Source organism: Ammospiza nelsoni, chromosome 1 (genome assembly GCF_027579445.1).
Source record: "Ammospiza nelsoni isolate bAmmNel1 chromosome 1, bAmmNel1.pri, whole genome shotgun sequence".
Lineage (NCBI taxonomy): Eukaryota > Metazoa > Chordata > Aves > Passeriformes > Passerellidae > Ammospiza > Ammospiza nelsoni.
Window position 1 is genome coordinate 41725421 of NC_080633.1, and position 24087 is coordinate 41749507.

Here is a 24087-nt window from a genome sequence, read left to right on the forward strand (position 1 = left end):
ATTATATTTTAAGATTGCTTTTGATTTACTTTTTTTTTTCTTAAATCCCAAATCCATTATTTGGGTTTGGCTTTGTTTGACTAAAGTTTTGTTCGTTGGTCTACAGGCTCTTGATTCCAGTTTAGAGAAAGGAATTGTAGTCAGAAGCAGGATATTTGAAATCAGAGATACAAGTTGCAATTCAGCAGAAGTTTCAGAACAGAAGGTAAAACTTTTGTCTGGGTTTACAGAGTGTTTTCCCAGACTTGTGGTAGTTTCAGGTAAATATTCATCACACTTTTCCCCTGAAACAAAGCAGAATTGGGGTGAGACTGGTTGAATTTTATATTTTGTGTTCACATTACAGAACTGCAGCGAAATCAAATACTTCATGTCAGACAGAGGATATATGTGTTTCACATACTCTCTGTCCCTTTAATATCCTTCCTCTTTAAAAAATGTATTCTGAAGACAAGACTGTTCTGACTCTTCCAGCATCCTGTGAAGAGGAGGCTTCTGGTAGGTCTCTGTACTGCTGAAGAAACAGTCACAGAGAGTAGTACCTGTCTTCTCAAATGTCTCCTGTATAATGTTAACTTGAGACACCAAAAGTCCTTTTTCTATACTTCAAAATCCAAATAACCTTGAATCCACTTTTACAGTGGATTTAAACAACTATGAGGCCTGAGGTGCTTCTGCAGATGTGTCTGGGAAGAAACATCAGTCCTTGGAATGCTCCCCAAAGCATCATAAGCCATGCTGATGAGTCCTAAGCAAATCCCATCTGCCCTTGCAGTGCTGATGCCTGGCAGAAAAGACTAAGTGCAGAGCCCCTGTTTCCTCTCCTGGAAGGACTGTGACATCTGTCTCAGAGTATGTAACATTTGAAAGCAGACTGTGGGTTGGAGACAGCAGCAGAAGGCAGGTCCCCCATGTCCCTGGCATGCTGGGCAGCCTAACCTTTCCCCAGAAGTAGCTCCAGCCATAGATCCACAGAGACTTTGCTCTTGCTGCTGCAGCTGACATATGCAGTTTTGCCTTTCCCCAGCTGTGGTTTGCCACTCCTCATACCACATTCTTCATTGTGTTTGTGCTGTCAGATAGATGTCTAGACTGGAGAGCTCTTCTGGGTCAGGCTGGCCTTTGGAGGGGGAGGGAGGTGTGGTAAGGTGCGGTCTGATTCCTCTGGGAGGCAGGAGAAAGTGCAATGGAGAGTGTGAATAAATAACAAGCAGGGGAGCATGGCTGATGTTTTTTTCAAAATTCTTTGTGCAGATATTCCTCTATAGCCTCACTAGAGAGACAGGAAAAAAGGGAAAAAGGGAAGATCTGATGTGTTCACAGTGCTTTAGAAACAAATTTGTCATTTTTCTGAAAATGGTCTGAGGATTTCTCCATGAGGCAGACAGTTGTTGTTCTCAAAATATGCTGTTTCTGTACATCAGAAAGGAACATTAAAATGAAGATGTCAGACGTGTGTGTGAGCAGGCCTTTGCAGTGGCATCCCCAAAGGAGGGATCTGATGAGGGCTCTGTAAAGCTGCATGTGGCAGGAGCCTCTCAAATGGGAAGATGGGTATGTATTTCTGGCTTCTAAACCTGTCAGGAAAGTGCATGTCAGTAGTTTTTAGGGCATACTAGTAAAGCTAATAAAAATGAGAATTAAAAGTATAAAATAGCAAATACAGGAGTGATACTTTTTCTGATTCACAGAGCAACCTGGCTGTATCAAAGGGAACCTGTGGGAGTCAGACGTAGCTTTGAATTTCCTGTTTTGTGTGATTTATCACAGTCTTTATGTCTGTGCTTCATTTTCACTACTTTAAAAAGCAAGCAGAAGTCTTCCCCCAAAGTAACATATTCTCATAACCTTTCCTGGAGGTAGGTCTCTGAGACCAGAGAGGGTTGGGAAGTTCCTGCCAGTCTTCTGAGTGAACAAACAGTATTAATAAATATCTGCCCACCTGTATTAACTCTTGGCAAGCCATGGCAGCTTCTAGTTAGTATTTTCACAGTTTCCTCTATTTTTTAATCTTAGTGTGCTCTTTTGAATACAGTAGAGGATATGCATTTGGCAGGAGTTTAGCTGTAGCAATGGTTAACTAGAGAGAGTTAATTGTAGTTTCAGCAGAAAGATTTGGCTTTTTGCCACCTGAGTTTCTGTATGCTGCCAGTGTAGAGAACAGTCTTCAAATAATTTCCATTTTGCATTTGGAAGAGATTATTTTCTGCTATCTATCCAGCCTTCCTTATTACTGCTGAAAATGCTGCAGATAGATAATCAAGTTACACAAAAGCTTTTTTCACACATGGAATTCAGACCTCTTGAGCTTATAGCTGATTTTAAAGGAATTCAATAAACCACAACTACTTTATGCGTGGTAAGTCTCAATTTTGAGTCTGACTAGACTTGTTCCTAATACAACCTGTACTGAGGAAACTTAACAGGATCCAGCTTTAGCAGGATTTGATAAAAACCTTAAAACCTTCACCCTTTTAATTAATTGCGATGAACTCATGTGATGGTGTGTGTCTCCCAGGCCAGTGCTTAGTTACTTGTAGCAATTCAGAAAGTTAGGCAGGATGAGGTCTTATACTGAGTGAAGTCCCGTAGGAGTGTCATTTTTGAGTGTTTGGCCAGGCAAGTATGTTACTATATTTGATTTCTATGTGTCTTTGGTGGTGCATGGTCTATGGGAGTTGAGGGCAGGGCTCCCTCTGCACAGCAGCTCTGTGCAGCAGTTGTCATTGTAAGGGAAAAATAGAAACTGTACCAATGTGCCCACCAACTCTGTCCATCAGAAGAGCCACAGCTGCAATTCCCCATGGGAAGGATGATAGGGTTTGGCAATGCCATACAGCAGGAAGCTCCTAGCACTTTTGAAATTTGCCTCTTTGCCTGTACCGTGGATCCTAATGTGTTCTAATGCCCAGAAGTCTAGCAGATGATGCAGTCCCTTGACCTGAGACATAGACTTCAAAACTTCTCTGCTTTCCTCCCACCTGTAGCCTGTCCAGTGAGGATGCACCTAAAAAGGCAGACAAGATTGCCTTTGCCTTAAGCAGATATCCCAAGACAGGCATTTAGAACTGCTTGTAAGTAAGAAAGTGATGCCTCCCAATAAGCAGCACTGTTACCTTAAGAATATGATATCAGTTTCTTTTATGATCTCATGGGTCTTTCAGTTCACATGTGAAATTGAGCACATTCAGTGGCCTTGCAGATAAACTGAGGTGCCAGGGTGTGTCTCTATGGAATACTTCATGGCTAATAGAAATAGCTTAGCCATAACATTTTTAGCAAATAAATTCTGTTCCACCTGTACTGGGTGGGCTTCTGAATTTCCCTGTTGGAAACTGGGAGTTTAATAAATAGACCCTTGAAAACAGGGTAAATGGCTCTTTAAGATGGATGTTCCTCATTACTTTTGTCATAAGAGACATGAGGGGAAGAAATATAAATTAAGCTTTCGGAGGCAATATGTGCCTCCATCAGGACAAATGATTCACCTTCCCCATTGCTATTAGGAAGAATTAAGAGCTCCATCATAGTTTGAAGCAGGCAGGCAGTGGTGTGACTACTGAGGGAACAGGAGTGGAGAGAAGCATGTTACTATAAACAGGCTTTCTGGACTGACTGAGGAAGAGATGCAGTTCAGAAACTCCATTCAATCTACGTAGAAGGTACAGCTTCATGGGTTTTTGGAACCTTGCATGGGCAGAAACTTGCATGGGCAAGGTTCTTCTGTAGCAGAGACTAGAGGCATATTTGTGTTTTTTTAAGTCAGAATTGTTCCTAATTATGTATGTTCGAAATGTTAGGGGGTCTTCCACAGAGCCTCATCTGTCATGAAAAAATATCACAGAAATAACTGTATTATGCTTGAATGACTGCTGTCTATTTTCAGACCATATAAGTTGGAAAAATAATATTTGTACAAAGCTGAAGTGTTTATACTCTTTCAGCTCTGTTTCAAGTGAAGTAATGACAGCTTTCACTGAGCAGAGGAGAATACAAAAGGAGGTTTAGATGCAGAATATGCTTCTTAGTGCACAGGTCCGAGTTAGTTATGCAAATGTCAGTTCTGAACCATGAATCATGCTTATTCCAACAAAGCAGGAAAGCTGGTTTTGCTAATCTTGAGAACCAGATGAACATTGCTGTGTTCGATGTCCATTGTATATTTGAAGTCCCAGGAGGGGTTAACCACCGAAGACAACTTCCAGTAAATTCCAAACTCAATGCATTATGCAGGAAAAAACCTAGACCCTGTAGTCATAATTGAGTAAATTGAAATTGCTGTTATATCACATATGGTTCCCCATTCCTGTGTGCTTTATTAGGGAGGCTGTGGGTTAAAGTCAGGAGAAGATGAAATGTCCATTTAAGTGCCCTATGGGAAGCCATCATTTAGATTTTTTTCAGCCTCTTTGCTTGGAGACAGTATTCTTTTGTTCCGCCAGCCATGGAGTGCTAAATAGTGGCCCAAAAATGTCTGCAAGTTAAGGATCTGCAGGTGAAAATCTATCTCATTATTGGAAGCATCACAATAATGTTTTCAGAATGCTTTCACACTTCTATTTTAAGTGTTGAGCTGGAGTCTCCTCTCACCTGCACTGCTGTCAGTCAGAGTCACGACAGCGAGCTCTGTTCTTAGGCATGTTTGAGGCACTGCTGTGCCCTGTACCAGAGAGAAGAGCCTAGCCCATGATTAAAACTGCTAATGATCACTCATTTTGGAAATAGTGGATAAAAATAGTGGTATTTTAATCCTTTAAATACAAAAATTATCTTCATCTTTAGGATCTCCAGTGTGCTGTTCCTTCTCTTTTTTTCTCTGGTTGTGTCCCTTCCCCCAGCTCCTGTCAGATTTGATTCTGTGTCTGTGTCAATGCCTGAAGCAATCCCTACAGCAAAGTTTTGCCAGTTCCACTTGCTGTTAAAAGCTAGGCACTTCTACTGCAGAGGCAAGTTAAATGAAATTTTCCAACTCCTGCTCCTTTTCCTTTTGTCTTCTCCCTCTGCATGTACCTTGCCCTATACCTTGCCTGCTGGTAGGTGAGAAATGGTGGTTTCCCAAATTCAGTGCATGTCATCAGTGGTTTTCTGTCTTTCCTTTCTTCTGCCTTGGCCTTCCTTCAGCTGGGGGTGGCCAAACTACTCTTGCCTAGGTCTAGCTGGTCAACATTGCTTACTCAGTCTTCTCTCTCGTTTCTTAGCATACTTCTCAGTCATGGCTGAAGAGCTAGTCACACAAACCTCAAAAAACCTGTGGGTCCCACCAAATCATTCTTTGGTGTGATAGGTGAGACTTGCATTTTTTTCATACAGTGGGCAAAAGCCATGAGGTGCATCTCCTCCAAGTAGTTCACAAAGTACTGTGTTCAAACAGGACATTATTTTGGCTTTTATCCATTGCTGAGCCTCTGAAATTTGCAAAAGTGCAATCAGTACACTCAAAGGCACAACTTTAAGTACTGACTAAGGCAGCTGTTGTGCTCTGTGGTAGTCAGTGATCTGTGACTGTGTATGATAAAGATCGAGGCTGAGAGATTCTGCAGACCAATCCATAGGAATGTGCTTTCCTGGAGTCCTGCCACAGGGGTAGTTAAACATTCATGGAACCTGTTTTCCTCTGACATATTTTAGTTGTACGTAAAAGATAGCGCATGTTTGGCTTTACAGAGGCTGTCTCAGCACTCTTGATAATCATTGTTGTTAATCTTAATAGAAACAGTCACAAAAGCATGAAAGTCCTGTACCCATGGTAATCCTGCTGGGGTAGCTCATGGTTGAGATAAAGGACTGCACCTGAAGCTGTGTCCAAGATAGTGTGAGCACTGTGAGCTCATACTCACATAGTGAAAATAGGAGTATGTACCAGTGACACTCCATTTCAGCTCAGAGGACATTAAGCTTAGAAATGGCAGCTGCAACTGAAAAACTGAAAATACATATTTCATAGGGTTACCCTGAAGTAACCTTATGAAACCCTCCCTGTTGTGATGGGAGTTACTAGGTGATCTGCAGTGTTGCCAGCTCCTGTGATTTTGTGATGAGTAATAGGAATACAGCTATTTTTCCTGAAGATCCACCTTCTGAATCCCAATGATTTATTTTCATTTTATTGTGTCTTTTTTTTCTAGTTAGACGGTAATTCCAACCCTCCTGCTCATGGCCAAAGTTTCAAAACATGTCTCAAAAAGCACTCTTAAGAATACAGACAGCAATGGCAAGTAAGGAAGAACCCAGCAGTTGTGTTTTTTGGTTGCTTGGGGTTTGTTTTTTTGTTTTTCAGGGGATTTTTTTGGTTGTGTTTTTTCCCTTCCTTTATTTCCATTATTTGTCTGACAAGTCTTGTGATTTTGTAACTCATGATTTTTTTTATCTTTAGGATTGATTATGTTTCCATCTTCACTTCCTTGTATTACCACACTGGACACAATCAGTATATTTCAGAGTACCCATCAGGATATACATCCAGGTCTTGAAAGCAAAACTCAGATCATGTATTTTCCTTGACTCTCTCTCACTCCTGCAATTAATTCATCAATTTGTGTAAGGCAAATTTAATGAAGCTGGCAGTGTCTCCATAACTGTTGAAGTTCCACTAGGGCTGTAGATCATGTGCTGGGGATAGTAGTCAAAACAGAAGTCATGCTGTGTTTAGTACAGGTCCTGGCAAAACTTGATGTCTTTCTGTTGGATGAGAAGGCAATACAGTTTGGATGCTCTTCATAGCTGCTACTGTGCTTTCCAAACACAGATATATGATGTCATGGAGCTGTGCTCTTTGGGAGAACAATCTGCTTCAAGGCTCCCTGATGTAGACATTGTCCGCCTGGCAGATTTCCATGATGTAGTGGAGTGAAATCTTCAAGTCTCTCCCATCAGGTGGAATTATCTCACAGCAGCTGAGTAGTTGACTTCCCATCCCAATGTCTCTCTCAGCATTTTTTTGGGCAGGGAGGATGGGATTTGCCTGCTGCTTTGTAAGTATACGTGTGCCAAAGACACTGGATGAGAGAACAGAAGTGCTGTGACAAGATTTTACAAGATAGGAGTAAGAGGAATTGGCTGCTGTTTCTGAAATGCATCTGAAGACATAAAAAGTTTTCCAGTGTAGATATTTCCAAAAAGACAGCATGTTAGTTTGGGCTTTATTTAATGTTGTTAGCTTGTGAGAATTCTGTAATGATTTTAAAAATAGGAGAAAAGTAAAGTACGACGTTAGCCCTCAATAGCATTTACATATCCACAGACAACAGATGCAAAGCAAACCACTTCAAGCAAAGTCAATAGACTTTGGCTGAGGTGTCCTGTTTATGATGTCCTAGAAAATCATAAATAAAGATGTGAAGCACAGAAGAGTAGTGATATTCTGCAAGCCTGGCTCCACCGGAATCCATGGAGTGGACATTTCTAATGTGACTGCTCTAATGTCTCTTCCATAATGTCCAGTCCACATGCTGGCTTGCATGTTCCATACATTTTAACCACAGTGGCTGATCTCTGCTGAACTGGTTGGCTGAAAGTTTCATAGCCAAGACAGCACAGTCTTTTATTTGGAGCCCTTTCCATGGACAAAGAAGCAAGGAAAGCTAGAATTAGGCTTCCTGTAGAAGTCAAAATAAGAAATTTAGCATTAGACAGTGGGTGGCAAATTCAAATTTTAGGAGACAAGCATGCACTTTAGGAGGGCTTCATTCACCTTTGCAAATCTGTGATTTCTCTGTTAACTTTTTTATTATATCCACTTTTTTTCTTGCAAAATCAAAGGTTGGTTCTATCCACAGTATTCAAGTGACTTTGGTTTTCTTAACAGGAGAAAATCTTGAGATGGCTCATGTGGTATGAGGTGTGCAGCAGGATAGTCAAATATTTTTAGAGGTGAACATTTAAGTGACTACAAGAAGAGGAGCAGTCTGTTAGTCCTGAACCACTCCTTGCTTATGAGTCCCTCAGGGAATGAGTGAATACACTTTCCTAGGGAACAATCCTACCAATTTGTAATTCTCCAGGCAGGACTTTATTGATTAAAGATAGGTGTGAGTTCATGTGACTTGGAAGAAGACCCATCTTTTGAGGATTTCTGTGTTCTCAGAGTCTAGTAGCAGTCTGTAATCAAAGAGTGACATCAAAGTTCCTATCTAACTCCAGATTTCCTCTCAGGCCATCTGCAGGGTGTGGTTTCAGCATCAGATAGAAAAAATCAAATGTGCCTTTAGTTTGGAACTAGATGGGTTATCACAGGAGACAAGGCCAAGGAGTAATAGCAAACAGACCAACATCTGCTAGAGCATTGTGACAGTCTTAGGGAAAGTAAACTGCAGTCTCACTTTAAACCAAATGTTGAACCAAATGTGGAATAAAATTTGTCCACCTGGACAATTTGAACTGCCAGAGGCATGAAAGAGTCACTGATCTGTCAGCCTCCGTTAGAAGAATTTTGGGGAGAAAATGCAAGTGTAGTCAGTTCTGGAAGTCCCAAAACCCCATTAGCTTTTGATAGTAATTAAACCTGATCAGAAATTACCTGGTCCTAACTGGCCAACCTTTTGCTACTGTTGCTAGTGATTAAACTAATGCCTACCTTAGAAACTTAAGGTTTGTGACCTTAGAGGGGATTGGTGCTTTCCAGATGGCTTTTTTTTTCTTTTTTCTTTCTTTTTTCTTTTTTTTTTTTTTTTTTTCAATCAAGTAGTTTGGGTTGGATATCCCTCCTTGGAAGAGGTCCAAACATAATTGTTTTCATCCATTTGTTCCAGTGGGTGAGCCTTGGTAGAACCTGGCACAGCCAGGGATGGCGTAGGCACAAAAACCCTTTCTCTCATCAAATATAATGTGCTTGAAACAGTTTACCTAAGGACCCACCTTCATGTGGCTCTTGGCTCCAGTGCTGTGGCCACTGGAGGGGACTGAGTCATGTTCATGGCACAGGCAACCATCGTGCCACAGCTGCCATGTGAGCTCAGCGTTGAAAGCAGCATAGATGCAGCTGATGCCTTTCCCCCGTGCTCAGTTGCAGGCACCCCTGCCACAGGTTTCCTGTGTACATTTGGGTGAGTCACTTCACCTCTCCCTCAGTATTTGTCTCTATTTTCGTTCGAGGCTTTTAGCACCATGGATTGGGTTTTTTTCTGGGTAGAGGGACAGTCCCTCACTATCAGGTTGTTTCAATCCTTACTGCAACCTAGATAAGTTGTGACAACTATTAGTTTCTCTTCAGCATGTGATAAGGAAGAAGAGATGTACACCATCCAGAAGAGATGTACCATTTGCTATAGAGAGGATTATGTTGACATGTATTTCATAGAATACTACATTCAAGACCTTCTGAGTTCCTACCACACCTGCTTCAATGAGGCTTTTTTCCTCTACATGGCTACTGGGAGTTGTTGCAACACAACAGAACAAGAAATGTTTACCTGGGGTTTAAATTCCGCCAGCCCATAATATCCTGCCAGCGTTGTCCACCCATGTAAGAGCTCCCAGTGTTGCAAATGGGGTGGCACACCTCTCTTGGAAAAGTAGCAATATTTATTTTGACAAAGCTTGATAGTAAACATGACAGCTTTGATGGCGACATACACTTGGTTATTTACTGCATAGAGGACAAGGTGGGACAAATTGTCAGAGACACCCTCATGTTGAGTCAGGAGGTTCAGAAAGGACCCCCTCGCATTCTAAACCCCTTTCTCAGGTGGTTTCCATGTGTGGCTGGATCCAGACCTAGTTCCAGGCTAGGAACTTAGGTCTAAAGGATTATATGTGCACAGCAGTCCTTTATCTCACTTAGCTACGATTTCAAAGTTTCAGCTTGCTTATTCCCCTTTCACTTACTGAGTATTTAGTGCAATAAGTATTCTCACAACCTCAAGAGGCATCGCTGTTCAAGGGAAGATCCTGGCATCCAGCCCACAGCTGTGCAGGAGAGCTCAGCAGACCCTGGGCTGTTCCCTATTTATGGAGTAAGATGATTGACTTATAGTAGTATTTGCATGCCAGCTGTATTTTGCTTGGCGCATGCTCAACTAGACCTCAGCTGCTGAGTAAGTTTTATGGCCCTCAGCTATTGTGCTGTTATCTGTCTTCCCAGAGTCCAGCTTTAAGCCAGGTGCAACCCTCACAGCCACCACTGCTAGCTCTTGCTTGAGCCAAAAGCAGGGAGGAGCACAATGCCACACCCAGTGAGCTCATCCTAACCGCCCCTCTGTGCAGCATCCTCTTCTATACCATAAAACCATTGGAAGTTTTGCCGCTGAGTATAGTGGCTGTTAGATCAGAGACCTTAGGTCAGTACCAGAGCATGCTATTGATAAGAAAGAAGTGTTGTTTGGATGGAGAGAAAACCTTCCTCTCCATCTTTCACAATGGTTCAGAACTCAATTGAAAATGTTAGCAGGAGGCTCTTTTATTTCCTCCTGGAAAAATCATGTGTATTTATTTCCTGTAGTAAAATAGTCTAATGGTAGTAAAAAGTGAAGTTCTAGAAGGAAAAAATTGATTTCTCAGCTAATTGAGTAGAGAGAGGGGGAAATTATAAATCCCTGGTTGGCTATTACGGGTTGACTAGCAACATTTGGCTACAGAAAGCAATATGAACACAGTTTTAACACGCAGGTGGCTACAAGAGAAGGGCTGTGCTACATGTAAGCCCAGTATCTCCTCAAAGTGGTTCACCCTACTTTTCCAATTACATTGAAAAGTGAGTCAGACTGAAACTGTTGTTGATGGTCTGCTCCACTTCAGATAGTTGCATGTTCGTTTTAGCTTTAGGAAGAATTTTGTGTCAGCGTTTTCTGTTCCTTGTAGTTACATTGTCTTTTCAAAATAGTTTTTGAGCTAAAAGTATCTTTCCTGAAGTTCAAACACTGGCACAAAAATATCTTTCCTTACTGCTGCCACACTGAAGCAGATGGCAAGTACTGAGACTCAGAACCAGTAAGCATGCAATTCTTCAATTTCTTGGTGCAGAAAAGTAGCTGTTGGGTCAAAGCAGCCATCTACAAGACAGGCTGTCATTGCAAGTTAGTTTGAGTTCAAGTCCCCTGCAGTTGGCCCAGTTAGACTCCTGCAGTAGATCACGTGAGCTGCACAGATGCCCTCTGCATTTCTGGCTTGAGTTTTACCCACATCCTCTGGCAGGCCATCTACCTTAAGCTCAAAGTCTGTTCCAGCTCTGTGATTTTTATGTGTGAACAGTAATCAGATTAGGAATGACACCTAGGTTATGCCTCAGGTTAGTAAAGACAAAATTGCAAAATTCATGCTGATCCATGTTATAATGATATGACACAGCTAATGTGCATTCTCAGTGTGGAACCCACAGTTACTGTGGCACAGAGACCATAATGCAGTGTTATACATGGGGGACAGATACACTGCCTGTGAGTAATGCAAATGGGTGAGTGCAGAGGAGCTATTTCAGTGCAAACTGGTTTTGGAAAAATGCATAACTCTGCAAATTACGAAGCAACTTTTGCCCCCTCTGAAGTCAATAGAAATTCATTTCGCTTTTCAAATTCACTTTGATTAACCTGGTCTTGACATCGTGGCACTTACCTTGTTGTAAAGAAAATTGGTAGCTGTGAAAGATCAAAGATTTTCTAATTTAAGGTAAGAGGAAATGTTTGCTGCTGATGAAAACCTTATCTTCATAATAAGCAATAATGCAATCTGATCACCTACCATTACTGAGTTTCTTTTTTTTTTTTTTTTCTTAAGCTGAATTTACATCACCTGTAGAAAGAAATAAGGAAAGTGGACTGAAAATGTCAAACTTATGCAAGTTTTGTGATATTAAAGCAACGACCTGCTCAAACCAACATCGGTGCAGGAGTAACTGCAACATCACTTCTATCTGTGAGAAGAGTAGTGAAGTCTGTGTTGCTATATGGTAAGTTATTTCTTCATACAGGTGAGAACAGGAGCACACCCTCGTTCATCACTGCTTAGTACTTTCCTTGATTGCTCTGATATTCACAATGTCCCTGCTCCCTCACCAGGCTTTGCTCTCCTGCTTCCAGCTCATATCTCTGCACAGCATACCAAGAGTTGCTTGAGGTTAACAATTCTGATATGAAATGATCTGGAGACTTGTTTTTTTCTAAAACAGTTCTGTTCCAGCTTACGCTTATTTGAAAAGAGGCATGGTTTTGCGCAAGCCATTAAGTTGTATCCACCCACAGCACTCAAGAGTAGAAACAGATTTGAGGCTCAAGAGAGGATTGTAGTGACAGTTGCTGAACAAAGACAATTCTCTCTCAGGTTTCAAGGGAACTAGATTATGTAGGTTTATCACAAGAGGCTTATTGCCATGTATAGGTAGAAATATTTCCTCTTAATGGGAAAAAACTTCTGTGTCTGTGGAGACTTTGATGTAGGCATGATGCTTTGTTTGTTGCCCCTGTCTTGGTTCAAAGAAATCAAGAGTTTATGAAAACGAATTGTAAATATTTTTTTTTATTTATTTGCTTTAATCTTGTGTTCCAGTCTAAAAACAGGGGCATCCCTTGCCCTTTCATAAATGGGAATCCAGTCCTACCAAGGAAAGCCAGAACCACTCTTAATGAGTTAATAACTGGACTGAAGGAACACAACAAAGTGTTTGCAGCCTTGCTGCTGATTTAGTAAAATAGTTAGAACCACTTACAGAGAGACATAACTAATTAATGTACTGAGGGATTAGTTGTGTCCATTGAATTGAGATGTTCAGCATAATTGGAAGTAGGGATTTCAGTTCAGGATCAGTCCAGTGTGCTTTTCCTTATTTCTCTTGTGATTCTTTAGTACGTCATCAGTGTCTATTATTGCCATAAAAAGGAGCTGTTGTACAATTTAAGATACATGTTGGATTTTTCATTACCATTTATCCAAAAGGCAAGTAAGTTGAGAATTGTAAAGTGCTTTTTTGCCAACAAGTCTTTTGTCAATGAAATTAAATCTGTGGACCAGGACAAAACGCAGGAATATGGTCCAGATTATCAGCTATAAATATTTCCCTGACTGTGAGGCAACTCAAACTTGCATCAGTTTTTATGATTGATATTTTGCTGGGGTGTTTTTAGTTGGTTGAGGGGGGTTTTTTGTATATAACTCCTTCGGTGCACAAACTGTGTTGATTGTAGGCTTCAAAAGCAAAATGAAAAGACCAACTCGCTAGAAATTCTCTGATTTTGAGGAAATAATTCAGTTTTTCTCATAATTTCCCACAGATTTTTACTGTCTACTTAGTGACCACAAAAACCAAAAGTATGTTCTGAAGTTCACAGCAGTTCATCAAGCATTAGCTTGAATAATTCTAAGTGAGATTTTCAGAGGCACTCTTGTGAGCTTAGCAGGAATATGATACAGGAATAGCTGTGCCATTGTACAGCTGTGAGGAGCCCAGACGGTGCCAAATTTGCCCCATTCAACAAAGACAGAGAAAAACATAGGATGCTCTTTAAATGCTGTTTATGTTCTCAAAAGAGGTAAATTTTGGCCAGGTGTGGTCCTGTCTGTTCCCTTTATAAAATATTTCTTTTTTGATTTCAGTTTTCTCCTTTTCATTTTTAGGAGACAGAATGATGAAAATGTGACATTAGAAACAATATGCCACGACCCCCAGGAAAAACTGTATGGTCACATTTTGGATGACTATACCTCAGAGCAGTGTTTAATGAGGGAAAAGAAGGATGATGGGGGATTGATGTTCATGTGTTCCTGCAAAGGTGAAGAATGCAATGATATGCTCATTTTTACATCAGGTAGGTTTAATAATTTACCTGGCATTCCTACATTCCTTGCAAGTAATATTAACTGGGTCAATTTTAACTGTGTTATACTGATGTCCTTTGGAATTGCATTTTGTGGGGGAGAACTTATAATGGCAGGTGCTATTTTAGTCTTTCTTGAATCTTGAAAAATCTCAATCTTTCTTTTCTGTGTTCTGAGGGTGCTTCTTCCTGCCAGGCTGTCCTCATTGTGAAGTAAGTCTCATATTCAGCTCAAGATATTGCACTTAAAAGCTGATGGAAGATGAAAGAAAGATGTTTACAGTTGTTCTGTGGGCACACCAAAATGCAACACATGCTAATTACATTATAAAATCCAAACTAAAGGCAAATGCTATTTTTAAGGTCCTACCTCTTCTAAAAGGCTGTATTGCCCGAGTGTGTTATCTGCATATAGAGATGTTACTGATAACCTGATAGGATGTGAATTTTAAGTCAGCTTCTCTGGTGTAACTGACCATCTGCACCTCCCTTGTGGTGGGTGTGAAGAAGCTAGGCTCCTTCTCTGGGAAATATATTCCCCCACACCTACATAGCTCAAGGCAGTGTATGTGAGTTCAGGTAAACCAGGGAAATGTGAGTGCAGACCAAACAACAAGTGCATAACCCATCCCCATTCCACTTCTGAGCTCTGATGGGGCCACTGCAGACACAGTGAAGGCAGTGCAGGTGTGTGCATTGCTGCTGGACCTACTGCTGCACACAGAGATGTGTGTGGGTGCACACACCCCTTTTGCTTTATTTTGTGCTACCTGCTGTGATTATTTTACTGAGACAAAGTCAGGTTTCTCACAGGGAAGGGTGAGGTCTCCTATGGAGAAATTTATGTATTCACACTTCTGAAGGGGTGTGGCACACCACACCCATCCCCATCACCCATAAATTCCTCAGAAAAGGATATAATTAGGTCCTTGTTAACTCAGATAACGAAGGCTTGGGATGCTGTTTCCACTCCTGGGAAATATGGTGTGGCACTGCACTGAGGTGAATGACTGTGTGAGCAATTGTAGCTCTCACTTCCTAACCTCCAAGAAGGCCAACTAGTTTAGATCTCAAAACCACACCAAATTAGCCAAGAGCAAGCTAGCATGTTTTTGCTTCCCTTGGCCCAGGCTATCCCTTTCTGGTGCCAGCCCTCATCCCTGTCTTCCTCATCCCCTCATCAAGCTTGATTTGAAACCAGACAACCTGACTGCTCATCCATGGTTGTGTGACCAACCCTTACTTGGGTGATCTTTAAAGGATTTGGAGCATATACTGGTATTGATATGAGCACAAGTGGTAGACCCAGGTAGACAGATTGCTTGGTTTTATTGAAGAGAATGTGTCCCCAGAGAAGAGATCTTACTCTGTGTCAGCTGCCTAGTGTTTTTGTACAATATGTACCACACCCTTGTGGATTTTGGCTAAATTGTATGTTAGCCACGTTATAGCTGTTTTTCCTGGAGCTATGTAGCTGAATGAAATCACTGATAAATATGTGTCTTTGGTGTGTATGTACAGTTATGAAAACCTTTCTAAAATTCAGCACCAAGTGCCTTGATTCCTATGAACTCTGCAGCTCACTCGCTCTTCCAGATCAATCCACAAAGAGTAGTAGAAGTTTAAACCCGGTCTTTTTACCCAAATTCCTTTCACTCTTCCAGTGGAGCCTTTCCTTCTAGGTCACGTACTGTGAGCACTTCAGGTGACTCATGAAAACCATGTGCTGCATTCATATATATTAAGTGAATAACTACAGATAAAAATTAAAGTAATGTAAAACTTCACTCCGTAACATTTCCAGTTCATTCATAAACACAGGCATTAACTCCAGTCAGGAGGGGGGAGAATTGAGGCTTTGTCATTCCTTTTTTATTGTTGTGGATTAGTGTTTCTTTTAAATGAAAACAGCCCCTTTGGGTTGCTTGCCTGGTTAGCCATGGCAGGAAGACAAACGATTTTTACAGTATCAGACATGCGGTTTCCTGTCTGTGTTTAACTTTGAGCAGAACATCACAGCCAGCTGGTCCATGGCTCCTCCAGACAACTAGATAATAGCCTGTAATAATTTTGCCTTTGGAATGACTGTCATCCAGATCTATTCTGTACATTGTTCTTGCAGGTTTTTTTTTCTCTACATTTCTTAAAGAGCAGAACAAGAACTTTTTTGCAATGGTTTTGCACATTCTAGTTTTGGAGAGCAAGATGAGAGCTACTCTAAAAAAGCCTGATCAAACACTGATTTTAATAATTTATTAGCACAAATAGAGATAAAAAGATTACAATTTTTTACCTGTTGATCACAGCATTTCCTTTCAAGCAATTGTTATAAATAACTAGTATTTTACCTCTTCTTCCTGTATGCACTTAAGACAGACCAGGTTTAGTTTGTTTCTGCTGTTTCTGAGGTAAGAAAGAAAACCCTGGTTAAGGCAACAAGTTCTAATATCCACCAAAGGTTAGTCACTGAATTCCAGTGATTCACAGCTGAGCTGTTATTGCTTATGGAAGAATTGGTTTATAGCACTACTGGCTTGCATGAGTCTTGACTGTGAAGGGCAAGCCTCCTGACTCCAATTTTAGACACAAGCATCTAAAGGTTTTGGTTATTGGAGGTGTTGTGACTCACTCAAGAGTGACTTTAGAAATGTTTTAATTAGATACATGAAAATCAAATGTCTGGTTTTTTTATGGATTTTCATTCAAATTGCCAGTCTGCAGGATAAGCAAGACACGGTCAAACATGTGCCTAAATATGCCTGTAGTTCTGCTGTGTCAGGTGGCTGACCCTGATTCAGATCCCTGGCACTCCAGGCCACAGGCAGCTGGTGGAAAATACTGAGTGCAAAATCACTCCAAATAATGTTCTGTACTTTTTGGAGAAATAACATGCAGGAGACAGGTAACCATTGTAAATCTGACTACTATGTTTTTATTTTTTAATCGCTCTCTTTTTTTTGCCAAACAAAATTGTGGGTGACTGGCAAGCAGCTTTCACCCCTGCCATGGGAAAATGCTTCTCACAGCAAATCTCAAAGCCAGTGTTTTGTAATTATTATTTATTCAAAAGTCTAATGTTAGTGTTACCAGAAGGCAAAGCTAGGGAGCAAAACCACTGGAAAAGATTAGCCAGAACTGGGGTAAAAGGCCTTGGGTGGCTAGAAGCTGGCTAGGTAGCAGACAGAGGCCTGGTCTTTCTGTTGTGGAAAAAATGAGAGCAGGACTAGACTATGAGGGCTTTTTGCACCCTGATGTCTGGTTGTGTCTGGCGGATCTTGTCAATCTTGCTTTACCTTCTTCTGCTTTGATCTGCTGGGATGAATCAGGTCTGTCTGTAGTTGTTTGCACAGTCCCAGTTCTCCTGTGATGATTGGGCAGCTTTGTTCCTCTGCTTCCCCTTCACCACACCTCCCAGCCATCAGCCAGTGTGAGCATGACAGCTGCCTAACAAAGCTGGGCTTTGTTAACAATCCCAAGTTCTTTGACTGAAGTTAAGCCTGGTTTACCTAACGGACCAAGCAGTACCAAGTGCCCTTTCCAGCCCCACATTTAACCTGTTCTCCATGGGCAGAAATGACCAGGTACTCATTGTAGACAAGAAGATGGGATTCCTGAATGTTACTTGGTGCATGACCTCCCTCCTGCGGTGCAATGGAACTCCTTCCTCTTGTGCAGTTCATTTAGGCACAGTCATTTATTAATATGCAAACCAGCAGTGGAGACTGCAAACAAGAAAACAAATTCTTTAAATACTGTTACCAATATATATGCAGTTGTTATCCTGGGCATCACGTTCAAATCCAAGAAACGGTGCAGAGAACTCAAAAGTTGGAACCAGGATTTCAACACAGTTCTGTTTTGTTTATAGTTGTTTCATCCTAATAACTGACATGGTGGTAATTTTTTTATCCTCACCTGTCTCTTGCCATGCTATGCATATCTCCATGAAGCTTGCAACCAAGGTGTCTGTGAGATTGTTTTGGTAACTGTGTTTAGTGCTCACCTACTGCAAGATGAAGTCATTATTTTGGGCATTCCCACCACACCCAGATATGGGAGAAACCTTAAGAAGCAACTCTGAACCATCCAGACAGTTGCCTTGAAATACCAAAACCTCAGTGACAGAGATGACTGACAGGTCAAAAAGAGTTTATGAGAATAATGAAGCTAATTGGGGAAGTGTGTTGAGGGAGGGAGGGTGTTGCGCTACTTTTTAGCCAGTTTTTTTGACTTCATATTGATCCTGGTTTTACAGAGTTGGCTAATTGAGAGTGTAAGAAACATGCCTATTTGATTAATCAATTGTGGCTGAGTCATTTGCCTGAACAAATTACAGCCTGTGGATTTGCAGTGCTCCAAGTGTTGTGATTGCTCACTGTGTACAGTTGTTACCTGCGAGAGCTGGTGCTGCCCTGCTGCCTGAATCACCACAAGCATGCCTGTGTGATGTCCTGTGCCCAGACTGCAGGAAATATGGATAATGTTTCAGAATGTCCTTAACTTTGTACCTCTCATTTGTCTCTAACATGTTGATCCTGTCTTTTCCTTTCTTTCTCTCCTCTTCCTCTCCTTACTAGAGTCAAAATGTTAGTGATTTTACTTGACAACATAGGAGGATCTCAGACTTAAGATCTGTGTACAAACAGTCACCAGTCCATAAATACTTGTGTGATGAGTTGTCCGGTGCTCAAGGAACATCAGAAGGGAGATGATTACAGCTGGACTGCTTCCAAGTGAATTTTAACAAAGGCTTTCATTAATCTCTCTTTCTGTTATCCAACTAACATGTTCAGAAGGTAACTGTATTCCAGCTGCCCCATAAAGGAGGTCAGTAACATTACATAACATTGCACAGAGCCTCTCACTGCTTGTATATTGGCTTTGTTCTCTATGTTTCCTCTTAGGTATTTGCAGGCGCTGGAGTCCCACCCAGTGCCTGCAGCTGTGTGTAACTAAAGGAGAGGCTGTGTAATGCTGAACATCTGATTCACTTAATGGGATAGAAAGGAAATAGAATGAAAAGAGGCTAAAGGAGCCAAAATTTTGGTTTGCTCTGTATTATTTATATTGTTTGCTTCTTAGGAAAATAACCGTGCTCAGTTACAGATTTGTGTAAAAACAAACTAGGCAGTGCTCTTCCAGTCTGGTTGGCATATTTGTTATAATTTGCATCACTTGAGAGCTTAATAAGTATGGGAATGTGGCCAACCTTTTATCAGGTTGTCATGGAAGAGACTTTAATAATTACAGACAGAAACAAACTGTAACTAACACTGGCAACATAATATTTTGGGAAAGGTTGGAGGGGTGAAACTCAGACTGAGAATAAAAATAGTCGTTAATGTGTGGCATCTGTTGAAACATATTGAAACTGGAGAGATTGATTTGTTCCAGAAATCCACCAGCAAACAGCAGCAGACACCCAAGCTCTATAACTGAGCCATGTATCACAGAAACTCAGTCACGTCATGTAAAGTTAAAATATGTTGGCTTTCATATTGCTGAGTAGGAAAGCTCAGCTAAAATGTCGAAGTGTGTGAGAGATGCCATGTACACACAGTGAAGGGACCTATTAGCGTGGAAGAGATAAGAAGGGAATGCTTTAGTGGGGTGGAAGATTTTAAGCAAATGGGTGCAGTGCCAGCAAACCAAGGAAATATTTTCTAGCCAGCAGTGGGGGAATAAAAGCAGCAACAAACTATGTGTTCTGTCTTAGAACTTAAGAGTTTCTTAGACCTCCTGGGTGCTGAATAGCATACTTGGCAATCAGTTGAAAAATGAAATCCTGCTTACAATAGATGAGATATCATTGCTGCCCAGCCTTTTTGCTGAAGTAAGCCACCCAGAGGCAATGAAGTTGCCTCCCTCCCACCCTTGTGACTAAGATGCAGCCATTCCCATCAGGTGACAGATGCATATGCATAACTCTTCCAACATGTAACACATGTAACTGGGTCATGTAACTGGGGATTTTCCCTGGGTGTTAAAGAGAAGTCATGAGTCCTGATCCCCCTAGGTGGTTGTGTGCCAAGGCCAAAACTGCAGGTCTGCAGGGGAGGGCAGCAGTGGGTGTGCCATTGGTCTTTAAAGTAGCTCATACTTACTACCTTTCAGGAAAAGAGATAAGTGGTGGCACTGGGCAGTGACATGCATTAAGAGAGCTAGGCCTGGTTTGCCAACCATTTGTTGACTGCAGCACAACATTTAGGCAGTCAAATACCCAAAAGAGCAGATGAATGAGTTCCCATACCTTTAAGTAAACCCTTAGGGCACAAAGTGCTGGAACCTGTGCTTGGGTCACAGCAACTCCATGCAATGCTGCAGGCTGAAGGAGGAGTGGCAGCAGAGCTGCCTGGAGGGAAAGGACCTGGGGGTGCTGGTCAGCAGTGGCTGAGCACGAGCCAGCAGTGAGAGCTGGTGGCCAAGAGGGCCCGTGGCATTCTGGCCTGTTTCAGAAAGAGTGGAGCCAGCACAACCAGTGCAGTGATTATCCCCCTGAGCTCAGCACTGCTGAGGGCACATCAAATCCTGTGGGCCCCTCACTACAAGAAGGACATTGAGGTGCTGGAGCATGTCCAGAGAAGGGCAGCAAAGCTGGGAAAGGATCTCGAGCACAAGTCCTGTGAAGAGCGTCTGAGGGAGTTGAGGTTGTCTAGCCAAGAGAACAGGAGGTTAAGGGGGAACCTTTTTTGGCTTTCAGCTACCATTTGAAAGGAGGTTGTAGCAAGATGGGAGTCAACATTTTCCCCCAAATAAGAAGCAATGGAACAAGAGGAAATGGCCTCAAGTTGTACAAAGGATGTTTAGATTGGATAGCTGGGGAAATTTCTTCACCAAAAGTGCTGTTAAGCACTGGAACAGGTTCTCCAGGGAAGTGGTTGAATGAGCATCCCTGGAGGTATTTAAAAGATCTGTAGATGTGGTACTTAGAGACATGGTTTAGTGGTAGACTTGGCAGTACTGGGTTTACAGTTGGACTGGATGATCTTAGAGGTCTTTTCCAACCTAAACAATTCCATGATTCTATAGCAGGCCAGGCAGATCTGCCAACTACCGGAGGTAGTGCCTCTCCAGGAGAGAGATCGTCTTTTGGATACCCTGGTAATATCCTTTTCAGACTAAAAGATGAAGACATACAGCTCAAGCACAACTTACTGGCCTTTGACAGACTTGGATTACCTAGTCCAAAAAAAGATCCTGTCAAATACAGGAACTTGTTGAAGGAATTCTACCTTCAGGAAAGTCTGCAAGAAATGCCAGGGTTTATTTTCCACTGGATGGTAAGATAGAGCCCACTCTGTTTTTAGTAATCTCTCTCTTCTGCCATGAGTTGGCTCAGCATAGAGCTGAAGGAGGGGTGAAACTGATTTCCTGCACAGCAAAACTATTAAATTGAAAAAAAAAAAAATCATCTCTAAAGTATGAAAATTTAAAGTGTTTCCAAGAAGTTATCATGATAAAAAAAATGCAGGTTAATTTGTTGGAGTGTGGCATTTGAATTTGATTATTAGCAAGTATTTTGTGTCAGGATCAACCATTTTCCTAAGGAAACACCCTCCACCCTGAGTGAAAAAGCTCCCCACCCTCCGTCTTCAAACTCCCCAAAACAATGCCTGTAAAAACTCCCCAAAACAATGCCTGTAAAACTAGCAGAAATTTTTAAAAGTTGGATCCACTTTCAGGCCACTTTTGTCCTCAAGATAGGGGTTTCAGGGAAAGTATAGAATGTCAGAAGCAGAGTTTTTGTTTTGAAAATCAATATTTCCCACCAAAAAATGTTTTGCTGAAGATTTCCAAGCCATTTTAATTCTAAAAAGGCCAAAATTTTTGGCCAAAAGACCATCACGAATCTACATGAAACACTGAGCTACAGAATTTCATTTCCACTTTAGAGCTCTTCAATAGAGGTAAACTAAATTACTCCAAACAGCTGTTCAGAGTAAATTTCATTTCACTCAAAGTGAAGCATTTTATGGAGCTAGTTTTCATCCAGACAGTACTAAAGAGATGGGTAGGCTTTTCCATATTTTGTTGCCTAGTGCCTTGCTCAGAAAACACTACACGTGCAAGTTTCAAACTCCCATTTTGTAAAAAGCTCTCCCTTGATTCAGAGCAGGTCTTGAACTCAAAGCTGCTGTACCCCACCCATACCAGTCCACTCATTGCTGGGGATTCAGCACTTCACATACTTCTCTTGCCAAACTGCAACATTTGAACAGATATTCTGTTCAGGCAAAAGCATTCAAAAAGTGTTGGTTTTCATTCCAGTGTGGAATTCAAATCAAACTTTGAAACCTCAGAATTTCTACAAAATGGAGTTTTCCTCCAGTCAGCTCAAAGGGCTGCTTTGTGTCTTGGGATCTTGTAAAATAACTTGATCTCAGTTCTGTGTCTGAGACCATGTTTTGTGACTTTGTGTTTCTGGGAATTTTTAAGACACTGCACAAGCTTGCAATGCATTGGTGTCGATATATTTAACTTGAGTTCTGCTAACATCAAATATATTTTTTCTCTGCTCTGTGGCTTTGACTAGCAGTTGAATAGGCAGCAGCTTTAGAGCTCACAGGAGCAGCAGACAGCAAGGAAGTAGTTCTGTCAGTACTGGCTGGGCATTCTGCTGCCCTGCCATTCAAGTGTGTCCTCATTTCACTGCCATTGTTTTACTTATTCCTTCCAAAGTTCACTGACACTAAAGTTGTATCAAAGGCATGAAAACCAACCTAAAGAATTTGCAAGCTCTAGGGCTTTGAAGCTCCCTGACTGTACAGTGTTTCCATTTTCCTTGGCACCTGAGCCCTATTCCCTCAAGGCTTAGGCAGTGTTAAGGGTTATGCAGATGGTTTGTGCTTAGTTTAAACCACATACAGGAAGCTTTCTTTTAGCTCAACTTCTCCATTGTTATGCTATATTAATAGGCTCTTTTGAAGCTTAAGAAAGGACTGATCCACCCAAATAATAGTTGTGGGTGGGGAAAGTTATTTAGGAGCACGTTTGCAAAACATGAAAGGCTGTTTCATTTAACCATTTCCTTGCCTGCCTGTACAGCCAGATTTTGCTCATTCCAATGCTCAGAAAGAGGAAACTGCACTCCCATTTTTTAAATTACGAGGTTTCAGTCATAGGTATTTATTTATAAGTGAGCATATTTATTCTTAGATTCCTGTAGTCAAGCCATAAAATGTTGGTGAGCCACTATGCAAACATACAGCTGTGCTCTGAATTTTTATCCTGTCTTGATTTTGTACACAGATTTTGCAGAGAAGTTCCCTGTCCTTAGTTTGTGCTGGAATGGGTGATTTGATTCTGCTCATATCATCAGACAAAATCAAAGACAGTTCCAGAAATTACTTGCTTGGGACACACCTCAGTGCCACCAGCTCTTTGCTCTTGCTATCCCCTTTAATTCTCCTGTCAGGCAGCTTGGTCCCCTCCTAAGCTTAGAGTTCAGCCTTGTCAGACCTGACACTTAGTTCTCCCTGATGTGTGCTCATTCTTGCACTTCCCAAACATTGAGTGGGATTTGCCTACTGTCTTAAATACTGAAAATTAGCAAGCCTTTGTCCCTGCTGCTTTAGGTGGGGTTGTGCAGCTGTACGCTTTTCACCCCCTGCTTCTCTGCTTCCTCCAAGCAAGCATGCCAAAGCGGATGTGTCACTTTGCAGCAGGGCTGCAGGATGATACAGTGCTCAGGGGGAAGTGGCCAAACTGCTCAGCTTCTGCTTTGATTAACTTTTTTTACATTCTTTTTCAAGTAACATTTGCAACATTGGCAGTTTTTTCCCTTCTACCCAGAAATTCCCCTGCACCGCAAGCAGAGCTTTCTCTTGTGCAAAAAGAGGAAGAGCTGAAGGAGCTGAGAACTCTGCTGGAGAGTTCTCAGCTGTAGAGCAAAATAATACAGCCTGCTCTAGGACATTGTAGGAATGATTGGAGATCCTCACACAGTCCATAACAGTAAAGGAACAGGGTGTGTTTCTCCTCAGTTAGAGATGAACATGCACCCAGCTGCCTCTGACTGCTTGAAAGACAACTAATACATCTTAGGGCTTTTGTCACTCATTTTGAAAGATATTTGTATTTCAGATATCTGGTCTACATGCTGCAGCTCTGTGGCAAAGAAAAATTACTTAAAATGCCCTAAAGAAAGATTTTCATAATTGTGAAAGAGTATACCCTATGATATGGATGACATGTTACTCATTTCCAAGGGCAGAGTCCAGACTTAAGCATGTTTTCTGTGCTCAAGAAAAAGCACCAAAAAAACAAAACCAGCAAAACTGAACCTCAAATATTCAACAAAATTACTTTCTCTGATTGTTACAGGTCATAGTTGTGTCATGTAGTTGTG

At 41.5% G+C, this 24087-nt stretch overlaps 1 protein-coding gene across 1 annotated transcript in view; it reads left to right on the forward strand.

Annotated features, from left to right (window-relative positions):
* The window catches only part of TGFBR2 (transforming growth factor beta receptor 2), a 60799-nt gene that overhangs the window by 15796 nt on the left and 20916 nt on the right, over window positions 1-24087 (forward strand). The window contains exons 2-3 of the mRNA XM_059469152.1: window positions 11707-11878; window positions 13540-13730. Coding sequence (XP_059325135.1) covers window positions 11707-11878; window positions 13540-13730 — 363 coding nt within the window. The remainder of the gene's footprint in view (window positions 1-11706; window positions 11879-13539; window positions 13731-24087) is intronic.